A 12,643-nucleotide genomic window follows, 5' to 3' on the forward strand; every position below is an offset into this window, starting at 1 on the left:
GACAGGCTATGAACCAGAACCAATGATTTCTGCCTCCATATTACAATTACTGAAGTCTACGCCAAGAGGACTGTTATACCAGTTATCACATCTCAGCATTTTATGAGGATTTTCCTTTAATATTTAATTGAATGAATTAATATTTTCTATTTGAAATGTCGACTGCTCTGGTTTAAGACCTAATAAAAAACACAACCAAAAAACCCACCCTGGACTATGCTATTTTGATATCAGTTTTACTATTAGGAGCTGAAGTGCTCTTTCTTCCTTAGTTTTTCAAGTTTACCTGAAGTAATAAATTTCATCATCTACCACTTTAGCAGAGAGTGAAAACCTCTTCAGTCCCTTGAATTTCTTCATCTGCTTGTCACTTTCATTGTAGCGGCTCTCACAAAGCAGAATGTCATTTTCTGGAATTTCAGTTGGCCTGCAGGAGAGGAAGTCCTTGAATGACAATACAGCACACTTTCCTGAAAGAGAAAATTGGAGAGAAATTAAAGGAGTAAACTGTGGTCATAGCTAACAGTTACTTTAAATTTGTATTATTTTTGAATTAATATATTCACATGATTCAAGTTAGAAGATTTAAAGGGTATACACAGGTCTAAGAATAGATATGTAGGTCAATGGAATAGAATTAAAAGTCTAAAAATAAACCCATACAATTGAGTTTTTATGGGTAACCAATTTTCGACAAGGGTGCCAAGACAATTCAATGGGGAAAGAATAGTCTCTTTAACAAGTAGTGATGGAACAACTGGATTTCCACACACAAAAGCATGGAGCTAGAAGCCTACCATATACCATATACACAAAATAATTCAAAATGGATCAAAGACCTTAATGTAAGAGCTACAACTATAAAACTCTTAGAAGAAAAACATAGGTGTAAATCTTTGTGACCCTCTATTAGGCGATGGTTTCATAAATGTGACATCAACATCACAAACAACCAAAGAAAATAAAGATAAACTGGACTTCATCAAAATTAAAAACTTCTGTTTTTCAAAGGATACAAAGTGGAAAGACAACACATAGAACAGCAGAATATATTTGCAAATTATATCTCTGGTAAGAATCTAATATCCAGAATATATAAAGAACTCCTACAACTCAGCAATAATAAGACAACTCAAAAAGTAGGCAAAGGATCTGAACAGACATTTCCCCAAAGAAGATACACAGATAGCCAATAAGCTCATGAAAAGATGCTCACATCATTACTCATTAGGGAAATACAAATCAAAACTGAAATGAAATACCACTTCACATTCATTAGGATGGCTATTATAAAGGGAAAAAAGCCAAACAAACAAAACCTCCAGAAAGTAACAAGTGTTGGTAAAGATGTGGAGAAATTGGAACCCTTGTATATCACTGGTGGTAATGTAAAATGGTACAGCTCCTGTGGAAAACAGTTTGGCAGTTTCTCAAAAAGTTAAACACAGTTCATCCAGCAATTCTACTTCTAGGTAAATATCCAAAAGAACTGAAAGCAGGGACTCAAACAGATACTCATACACCAATGTTCATAGCAGCATTATACACAATTGGCCAAAAGGTAGAAACCACCCAAATGTCCATCAACAGATGAATGAATAAACAAAATGTTATATACACATACAATAAAATACTACTCCGCCTTAAAAAGGAATAAAATTCTGATACATGCTACACTATGGATGAAGCTTGAGAATTTTTTATTTATGCTAAGTAATATAAGTCAGACACAAAAGGACAAATTTTGCATGATTCCACTTACATAAGGTACCCAGAATAGGCAAAATTCATAGAGAAATAAAGTAAAACAGTGCTTACCAGGGGCTGGGAGAGGCGGAAATGGGTAGTTATTGCTTAATGGGTACAGAGTTTCTAATTGGGGTGATGAAAAGTTCTAGATGTGTTCTAGTGATGGTTGTACAATACTGTCAATGGATTTAATGTCAGTGAATTGTCCAGTTAAAAATGGTTAAAATGTTGCACTTTATGTTACGTATATTTTACCACACATACAAACTTACAGATGGTAGCATATCACTTATATTGTTTTACACCTAAATTTTGCTCCAAAATAATATATATTGAGGATCACTGCTGGTATTAATATATTTATTCAACTAGCTCCCTACTGACAGATATTTAGGTTGTTTCCAAATTTTTGCTCTCCTACTGAAGCAAAACAATATCGACATAAATAATTTAAGACATATATCGGACTTCCCTGGTGGTGCAGTGGTTAGGAATCCGCCTGCCAACGCAGGGGACACGGGTTTGAGCCCTGGTCCAGGAAGATCCCACGTGCCGCAGAGCAACTAAGCCTGTGTGCCACAACTACTGAGCCTGTGCTCTAGAGCCCACAAGCCACAACTACTGATCCTGCGTGCCATAACTACTGAAGCCCACACGCCTAGAGCCTGCGCTCCGCAACAAGACAAGCCACCACAATGAGAAGCCCGCGCACCACAACGAAGAGTAGCCCCCACTCGATGCAACTCGAGAAAGACCGCACTCAGCAACAAAGACCCTACGCAGCCTCCCCCCACAAAAAAGACACATATCAATTTGCACATGGATGAATACATTTGAGGAATAAATTTCTAGAAGTATAAAACCTGGGTCAAAGGGTATGTACACTTTAATTTTTATAGGTATTATCAAATTACCTTCCATAGAGGTTATGCTAATTCATAAACCCACCACAAAGTGGGCAAATGCCACTTCCCTGTATTCTTATCAACTAGTAAACATAGGTAATTTAAAAAAAAGCAGCATCTGGGTAATTTTAATTTGCATTTCTCTACTGGCTGAAGTTCGTATTTTCTTTTAAGAACCACTGATAAACCTCTCTGCTCTCTCTTAATCTTTGCCCATTTTCCTATTGGATGTTGATCTTTTTTTCTAATTGTTTATAGGAGCTCTTCATATATGAGGGAAATTTGATCTTTTTCTATGATATACATTGCAAATATCTTCCCAAAGTTGTCATCTGTCTTTACTTCTGCCAAACATTTTAAACTTTTATATAGTTGAATTTATCCATCTTTCTTATAAGAGTTCTGGGTTTTATGTCAAAGGTTATAAGAATTTCTTTCCCATCACTTCTTTTGGTATCTTTGCTACTTCATTTTAGGTTCATTTAAGCCTGTGATTTATCTGGGAATTTATTTTGAAGTTGATGCGAGAGATGGATACAATTTTACTTTTTCCAAATGGCTACCTAATTTCCAAATATTACTTAGAGAAAAATCCATCTTTTCCCACTTACCTGGGATGTCACTTTTATCACAAATTAAATTATATTTGAGTCTACTGCTAAAGTTTCTATTCTGTTCAAATAATGTTTATTCATATATCATATAAATAATTTAAATTATTATAGTGTTACGTTTTAGTATCTATAAGGATAGACACTCTCCCCTTCACCATGCTTTTCAGAATTTTCCTGATTTTTGTTTCTTTTTTGACATGATGTTAAAAAATCAGTTTATTTAGTCCCAACTTTCTCACAGAAAATTCCCATTGGTATGTCTATTGGGCTCACATTAAAGATTAATTTAGGGAGAATGAACATCTCTATGTTGAAAATTCTTATTCAAGCACATGGTATATGCTCTGCAATTTGTTCAAGCATTCCACTGACTGACTGATTGATTGATTGATTGGGTGTGTTGGGTCTTTGTTGCTGCGCGTGGGCTTCCTCTAGTTACGGTGAGCAGGGGCTACTCTTCGTTGCAGTGCGCAGGCTTCTCATTGCGGTGGCTTCTCTTATTGTGGAGCACGGGATCTAGGTGCACAGGCTTCAGTAGTTGTGGCTCACGGGCTCTAGAACACAGGCTCAGTATTTGTGGTGGATGGGTTTAGTTGCTCTGCGGCATGTGGGATCTCCCCGGACCAGGGCTTGAACCCGTGTCCCCTGCATTGGCAAGCGGATTCTTAACCACTGTGTCACCAGGGAAGTCCAAGCATTCCCTTTTAAATGCATTAAAAGTAGCACTAAAAAACTTTCTTTATACAACTGTGGCAATACCTTGTTAAATTTATCCTAAAGTAATTCTTATTATTATTTAATCTTTTTTAAAGTGCATTTTTAAAAATTAATTAATTAATATTTTGGCTGCCTTGGGTCTTTGTTGCTGCGCGCAGGCTTTCTCTAGTTGCAGCAAGCAGGGGCTACTCTTTGTTGTGGTGCACGGGCTTCTCATTGCGGTGGCTTCTCTTGTTAAAGAGCATGGGCTCTAGGCGCGTGGGTTTCAGTAGTTGTGACACGTGGGCTCAGTAGCTGTGGCTCACGGGCTCCAGAGCACAGGCTCAGTAGTTGTGTCTTATGGGCTTAGCTGCTCTGCGGCATGTGGGATTTTCCCAGACCAGGGCTCGAACCTGTGTCCCCTGCATTGGCAGGTGGATTCCTAACCACTGCACCACTAGGGAAGTCCTATTATTTAATCTTTCAAGGCAATTAGTTTGTTATTAATTTTATATTCAACCATCTTACTTCTCTTATTTTGTGCCATGACTTCTTGGTTGATTCTCTTGAATTTTCATCTCCTTAACTTCCTTATTTGAAATGTCTGTTTCTTACTTCCATCTGCACTGGCTAATACCTTCAGAACAATGTTAAACATGAGTGACAAGGACATTCCTATTTTGCTCTTGAACTTAACAGGAGTGTTCATAGCTAACAACTCACTAAACATTTACAAGCAAAACATGTAAAAACAGGTCAGAAACACTTTATAACTCTTTTTTTTTTTTGGCTACACTGTGTGGCTTGCAGGGTCTTAGTTCCCTGAGCAGGGATCAAACCAGTGCCCCTGTAGTAGAAGCATGGCGTCTTAACTGCTGAAGCACCAGGGAAGTCCCCATATTACAAGCTTAAAATAGCTATAATTATTATCACTGCCTTGGATTTACATAGCACTTTACTTACATAATCCAAAGGCTTTTCAATTCGGAGAAGGTACAGTTAGTATTTTCCATACTTCATAGAGTAAAAATAGAGATTTGGAAAAGGTAAAAATTCTGCTCACAGCTAAAGAGTAAAAATGACTGGTGGCCTTGGAATGGATGTGTTGTCCCTGTCCTGACTTGGGGTTTCCACCAGGCCCTCAAAAGATAGGGAAAAGACAAGAGTTTAGGAAGCTTCATTTATTAATGGATAAAAAATTTATAAAAACCTGCTGGATTTCAACTGGAACTGCAATGAATCTATATGTCAATTTGGGAAGAACTGACATCTTTATAATACTGAGTCCTTCAGCTATAAACATGACAGATCACTTCATTTATTTAGGTCTTCTTTAATTTCTCTTGATAATTTCCTGACAGTTTTTTTTTTTAGCACGTGTATGTATGAGTCTTATATATCTTTTAAAAGATTTATTCCTAGATATTTAATGTAAATTGCATATTTAAAAATTTTGGTTTTCTAACTGCTCAGTGATGGTAAATAGAAATACAGATGATGTTGATATTTTCACTAATTCTAATAATTTATCTGAACATTTCTTGGATTTTCTTTGTACCTTTGCAAAAATTGATAATTTTATTTTTCCTTTCTAATCTTTAAAACCTTTTTATTTTTCTTGTCTTACTAAGAATAGTTTTTCAATTAAAGAATCATTAAAAAAAATCTACTATGAAGAAAACAGAACTTGCAATAAATTAGGAACTGGCATGTTTGAGGAGCTGAGGTTCCTGGAAATTTTATCACTCAAGTGGCCTAAGGGTAAAGGTACTCTCTGCCAGGTGAGGCCACGTTCATTCCCAAAAGCAACTTCTTGGTGGCCATTTGATTACCATTCAAGTTAGTGAGGACAACTCTTAACAGAAACTGAACAAAGAACATATACATAATAGTTAGGAAAACAGTATTATTTCCTAAGTGAAATAGGCCCACTAGGTCTATATCATAGAAGATGAAAAAATTACACCTAATTATCCTTAAAACTTTTGTTTCAGAGAGACAAAAATGAGATTTACATTCAACAGTGTGTATATTTAACACAATGAAATTATAAATCCTCTAAAGCTTAAGTTTAAACACTTTAAATTATTAGTCTACAAAAACAAATTAATTTAAAAAAAGATCTGCCTCCTTGCACTTAAGTCAATATAAAATGTAACAAAGAAACACTTCTCTCCCAAGGGGAGGGTGGATATTGAAATCCACAAGCTGGACTGAAAACCCATTTTGTGACCACTAGATGCATTTTCTTTAGGGGTTTATCTCAAGATTAACATCTCACTGTATGCCTGTTTTCCTGCCTAATATTATTGGCACCCACTTTCACTCTCAAAGGTGTCCCAGTTGGCTGTAAACCAACCAACAATCCAAACATCAGTACAGGAGTATAAACGAGAAGACCTAAGTTTCAGTTCTGGTCCATTTCTTGGACCGTAACATGACCTTTCTGAGAATATCAGCATCTTTTACACTGGGTTATGGTTTGAAATAAATGAAATCCTAGATTAAAAAAAAAAACAGTTTATAAACTACAGAATGCAACACATTCTAACAGGCAACTGTAAAAAGGAATTACTTCAACTGATGTCAGTGAAAATGGCAGCTGGGGAATCCACGTGTTCCTTCACAGAAACACTAAAAGCTAGCAAAAACTGTGAGAATCAACAGTACTGGAATCCTGGAAAACAGCTAAAAGTTTACAACAACCAAATGAATCCTTACTTAAGGAAAAAAGTGACTGAAAGCTAGCAGGAGAGCATTGTGGCATTTTAATCTACCTCATCCATCCCCCCCACCCACCCCAACTCTTATTCTTTGGGGAATAAGAGTTTTGAAAAGCTTCCACATAGTCCTGAAAATCTAGAAAGCCATGCACATGCCATGGGCAGGGTGCATGCTCAGCAAAGACCTGAGAAGGCCCTAAGCTCTCACCTTTAGCTGACTATCAAGCCCTGCATGAGCAGGTAGTAAAGGCAAAGGCAGAGTTGTAAACTTTTGCACTGAGTGTTAAAGGTGTGCTCCAACAAAGATGCAGTATGCAATGCAAAGACTGGGAATTTTTGGGGTTTTCTGGATCCAAGCATTTAAGAAAATCCTGTTAAGTCACTAGCTGACCACAAAGCTAGAACAGAGACTTCAGTGACAGCACAAAGAACACAGCCTTTAGCTTAGAAAAGTCACTGAACAAGCAACGACAACCCACAATAAGCAATAACAACAAAACTTGAGGAGGGGGGAGAATCTGATTTCTAGAGTTATCACATCATAATATTCAAAATATAGTTTCAACATCCAGTTTTCAACAAAAAAATTATGAGGCATGCATGAGACAAGTAAGTGTGGCTTATTCACAGGATTAGAAAGAAATGAACAGAAACTGTCCTTGAGGAAGCTCAGATACTGAACTTACTAGACAAAGAATTTAAATCAACTGCCTTCAATACACCCAAAGAGCTAAAGGAAACCATGGACAAAGAACTAAAAGAAACCAGAATGATGTCTCACTAAATAGAGAATATCAATAGAGAGAAAATGTAAACACTAAATAGATATTCTGAAGCTGAAAAGTATAATAACTGAATTGAAAAATTCATTAGAGGAACTTCCCCAGTGGTCCAGTGGCTACGACTCTGTGCTCCCAATGCAGGGGGCCCGGGCTCCATCTCTAGTCAGGGAACCGGATCCCACCTGCCGCAACTAGCAGTTCACATGCCACAACTAAGAGTTTGCATGCCACAACTAAAGATCCTGCATGCTGCAACTAAGGATCCTGCAGGCCTCAACTGAAGATCCCACATGCTGCAACTAAGACCCATCACAGACAAATAAATAAATATGGAAAAAAAAGAAAAATTCATTAGAAGGGTTCAACAGATGATCTGAACACAGAGAAGAATCAACGAACTTGAAGACAGGTCAATTAAAATGAAAAGTTTGAGGAAAAGAAAGAAAAAAGAATACAGAAAAATGAACAATATCTTAGAGACCCGTGGCACACCATTAAGCATAACCAACATAGGCATAATAGGAGTCCTGGAAGAAGAAGAGAAAGAGAAAGGGGCAGAAAAAATATGTGAAGAAACAGTGGCCAAAAACTTCCCAAATTTGATGAAAGACATGAAAGAAAAAACTGCCAATGGAGGAATTCTATATCCAGCAAAAGTAGCCTTCAAAAATGGAGGAATCGGGCTTCCCTGGTGGCGCAGTGGTTGAGAGTCTGCCTGCCGATGCAGGGGACGCGGGTTCGTGGCCTGGTCTGGGAAGATCCCACATGCCGCGGAGCGGCTGGGCCCGTGAGCCATGGCCGCTGAGCCTGCGCGTCCGGAGCCTGTGCTCCGCAACGGGAGAGGCCACAACAGTGAGAGGCCCGCGTACCACAAAAAAACAAAAGGAAACAAAAAATGGAGGAATCAAGACATCCAGATAAACAAAAGATGAGGGAGATTGTTGCTAGCAGACCTGTCCTACAAGAAATGCTAAAGGGAGTTCTTTAGGCTGAAATGAAAGGACATTAGACAATAACCTGAAGTCATACAAAGAAATAAAAACCACTAGTAAAGGTAACTACACAGGTAAATATAAAAGACAATATTATATTTTTGGTTTGTAAATCCTCTTTTTCACCTATATGATTTTAAAGACAAATACACAAAGCAATAATTATAAATCTATGATAATGGGCACACAAAGTATAAAGAGGTAATTTCTTACAAATAAAGGGGGAGGGATGGAGCTATAGAGGAACAGAGTTTTTTTGTATAGAATATGAAACCAGATTGCCATAAATTTAAGACGTAATCCCCAGGGTAACCACAAAGAAAATAACTAAAAAAGAATCAATGATACAGTTGTCCTAACCAAAGAAGACTTCAGTCTCACCTTTGTTATGTTTCCTTTTTTTTTTTTTTTTTTTTTTTTTTTTGCGGTACGCGGGCCTGTAGCTGCTGTGGCCTCTCCCGTTGTGGAGCACAGGCTCCGGACGTGCAGGCTCAGCGGCCATGGCTCACGGGCCCAGCCGCTCCGCGGCATGTGGGATCCTCCCAGACCGGGGCACGAACCCATGTCCCTTGCATTGGCAGGCGGACTCTCAACCACTGCGCCACCAGGGAAGCCCATGTTATGTTTCCTTTGAGGCTCCCAACTAGGTTTACACTAGGGAGTAAAGCTCTAGGGCACAAGTTAAAAGGAAGACTTTCTCTGCTGCAGAAACTCAAGAAGATTTAATAACTTCACTAGATTTTGTTGCCTCTCCCCAGAGGGGAAGAGGAAAATGTACTGAATTACTGGCCATTCAGACATTTTTACCATATCCAATTCTGAAAAAATTCAAAGCACCAAAAACAATGTAGGTAAACAGTAAAGTGACCAAAGTCTAAGTGTAAAATACTTTTTAATCTGCAAATTTCCTTTTGGTCGTAAGCATGGTGGCTCCTTTAACTTTATAACCATATGTAATCAACATAAAGCTTGTGACTAGTAACCTTTTGGAAAACCACTCCAAAAGATGTAAACAGTAGTTGGTGTAAGTAAGCTAACGAGTTAATTCAGGGCCAGAATAAATACAACAGCTGAAAACAATAACAGTATATGGTGCATATAACTAGATCTGAGAAGCAGAATGCCACTGTGAACACTCAGTAGGATGACACAACAGAAACCAAAACAAGAGTCTTTCACATTTTTGGAATGGGAACAATAACACTACTAGGGTTAATCCAACAGAGACTGTAAAAGTTTTTTAATTGCTCTCCCTGCTTCCTTATTCTTACAACACGTCCTCCAAACTGCAGCCACAGTGATTCCTCTAATGCTTATACATCGGCTCACATGGCCTCTCTGCTCAGACTCCTCACAGGACCTCTCATCTGTTCTAGATCAATCCCTGCACTGTCTGTAAGACCTACCATGACCGAGTGCCCAGCCACCTAGAGGGCTCATTCCTTACCACACCCCCTGGCTGCTCCAGCCACCCGGCTTTCTTATTGTGACTCAAACATGCCCAGATACTCTGCCGCAAGGTCTTTGTGTTTGGTGTTTGCTGTGCCTAAAAGGAGTAAAATCTCAGTTTTCAATGGTTTTCTTCCTCACTTCCTTCAGGGCTCTACTCTCATGTCACCTATCAGAGGGGCTTTTGCTGACCACATTACCTGAAATAGGACCTCCCCTTAACATTACTCTCTATTCTCTTCCTCTGCTTTGTTCTCATTCATAGCCCTAATTACTACCTGATGTTCTATATATTTAATTTTAATTTATTTACTCCCCAGCCTCTGCCCCACTGTAAGTCTCTGAGACAGCTGAAATTTTGGTTTTTTTATTGCTGTATACCTAGCACCTAGAAGAGTACCCAGGACAGAAGAACTATTCAACCAACTGTGGAATGAATAAGATAAAATTAAAAACATGAATACCTACAATTGAAAGCATGAATACCTACCTAGAATACATGTCATGGGGCAGGTTTCTTCCAGATTACTCAGAAACACTTCTTTCTTGTAGAACATTTTTGTGGGCTCGTGTTCCGTCTCTTCTGGGTGAATAAAGATGGGGCCGTAAAAATATGCAGCTCCGTCTCGGACCCATACCTTTTCAATTCTTGGGAGAAAAAAAATGGAGAAATTCCATTAAAATAGAGTTCTTACAGGTTTCATTCCTAAAGGCTTAGTCTAACAAAAATTCTGTTAACCAAAAACTTAATGATATGCACTATTTAGAGGAGTTTCATTGGCTGTTTTGATAATAAGACAATTTCCTTGGTTTTTTTCCCCTTTAAGCATGTGAGAAGATACTTGGAAAAAAGAGAAGTGAACATTTGGCTACTCATCTCAGGGGAAAATTTTTTTTTTAACATAATACTAAGGCATACAACTTAATAGTTTAAGCTGACTCTCAGGTTTTCTTCCTGAGATGCTAAGCATCTATCATTGGATTTGTGAGCTGAATAAACACATCAATATTTGGGGTCAGATCACATTAGTGGCACATATTCCTTTAAGGCCATGGTTCATGACCTTTTTGAAGGTCAAGATTTAATACCCCTTTACCCCATGAGAATCTGATGAAAGTCACAGACCATCTCCCTAGGAAAAAGAAAAATTAACATCTGACTGTTCAGTGCAGATACTGTACCATTCCTCACAACCACACCATAAAGTTGCTATTATTATTGTCCCAATAGCCTCATGGTTCCAGACATGAAGCAGCATCCTCATTGCAGTTAATGGTAACTCCACCCTTCCAGTTCCTCAGGCCAAAATGCAGGGGCCACCTTTGATTCCTCTCTCTTGGACACTACATTCTTTTAACTCAATCTTTCAAAACAGGATCTGACTAATTTACAGAATTGGATCTGACTACTGGCCTGAACCACCATCATTCTTGCCTGGATTATTGCAATAGCCTCCTAGCAGATCTAGCTGTTCTACCTTTGACTCTTTACAGTCTATTCTTAACAATCAGTAGACAGAGCAATCCTGCTAAGACCTAAGTCAGATGTCACTTCTGGGGACTTCCCTGGTGGTCCAGTGGTTAAGACTCTGTGCTTCCACTGCAGGGGGCACGGGTTCGATGCCTGGTCGGGGAACTAAGATCCCACATGCCTCGCAGTGTCGCCCAAAAAAGGTCACTTTTGTGCTGAAAATAATCCATGATATTTCATTTAACTCAGTAAAGGCCCAAGTCCCTACAATGGTTTCTGAGTCCCACAAGATTTGCACTATATCCCTTGGCTCTCGTATCTCCTATCTAACTCATGTACAGCTCACTCCGCCTGTAACAAACTCTGATGATTTGAATAGGCCAGGAATGCCTCTCTTCCGGTCTTTACACAGGCTGTTCTCCGTCCCTGGAAAGCTTTCTCCCTGGATATTCACATTACTCACTTCCTTGGTTTCTTCAATTGTTGGCTCAACTGTCAGCCCTCAGTGAGGCTTTACATACCATCCTATTCAAAGTTTTGAACACCCTAACTTTGACTATGGCACTCCTGATTCCCTATACCCAGCTCTATTTTTTTCCACAGCACATATCATAATGTAATGCACTATACACTTTACTTATTCATGATGCTTATAGTTTGTCTTCCCACTAGAAAAAAGATCCGCGGGACTAAGGATACTTGTTTGTTTTATTCACTAATGTATCTACAGAGCCTGGCAAATAGTAGGTGTGTAATAAACAATTACTGAATGATGAACAAATACAATGAGGAAACAAGCTCAGAGAGTTAAGTCATTTGCCTATGGACATTAAACTAGCAGGGCTGGGACTTAAACCAAGATCTCTTGGAACCAACTACTTTCCTTAACTACTATCCTCTACTGCCCAGCCCTGCGCCCTGACTCCTTTAATGCTATTCTATGCCATCCAACCATACTTCCACCCATTTACTTGTTCATCAAATATCTGAGCCTCACGCACTATGCTTGGAGCAGGGGATATAAAGGTATATCTATCGCTTTTTTGCTCAAAAAGAGAGGGTCTCTAACTCTCAGGGCATTTGCAGTCTGGTATGGAAGCCTGATAATATAAATGATATGTGCTCTGAGAAGAAGGAAATACACGGTGCTCTGAGAATGTGTAATAGGGAGACCTAACCTAGTCTGGAGGAGACAGGAAAGGCTTCCTTAAGGAAGAGCCATTTCAAATTTAAGCTAAAGGAGTTCACCATATGAAGCTGGC

General features: G+C 38.7%; 1 protein-coding gene across 5 annotated transcripts in view; it reads right to left on the minus strand.

Annotated features, from left to right (window-relative positions):
- PBRM1 (polybromo 1) overlaps window positions 1-12,643 on the minus strand; it is a 102,654-nt gene that overhangs the window by 17,314 nt on the left and 72,697 nt on the right. For all 5 annotated transcript variants that reach the window (XM_060022650.1, XM_060022651.1, XM_060022654.1 and 2 more), the window contains 2 exons: window positions 10,401-10,558; window positions 287-470 (listed from right to left, as the gene is read on the minus strand). In XM_060022650.1, coding sequence (XP_059878633.1) covers window positions 287-470; window positions 10,401-10,558 — 342 coding nt within the window. The remainder of the gene's footprint in view (window positions 1-286; window positions 471-10,400; window positions 10,559-12,643) is intronic.

The sequence above is a fragment of the Delphinus delphis genome, chromosome 10 (genome assembly GCF_949987515.2).
Source record: "Delphinus delphis chromosome 10, mDelDel1.2, whole genome shotgun sequence".
NCBI lineage: Eukaryota > Metazoa > Chordata > Mammalia > Artiodactyla > Delphinidae > Delphinus > Delphinus delphis.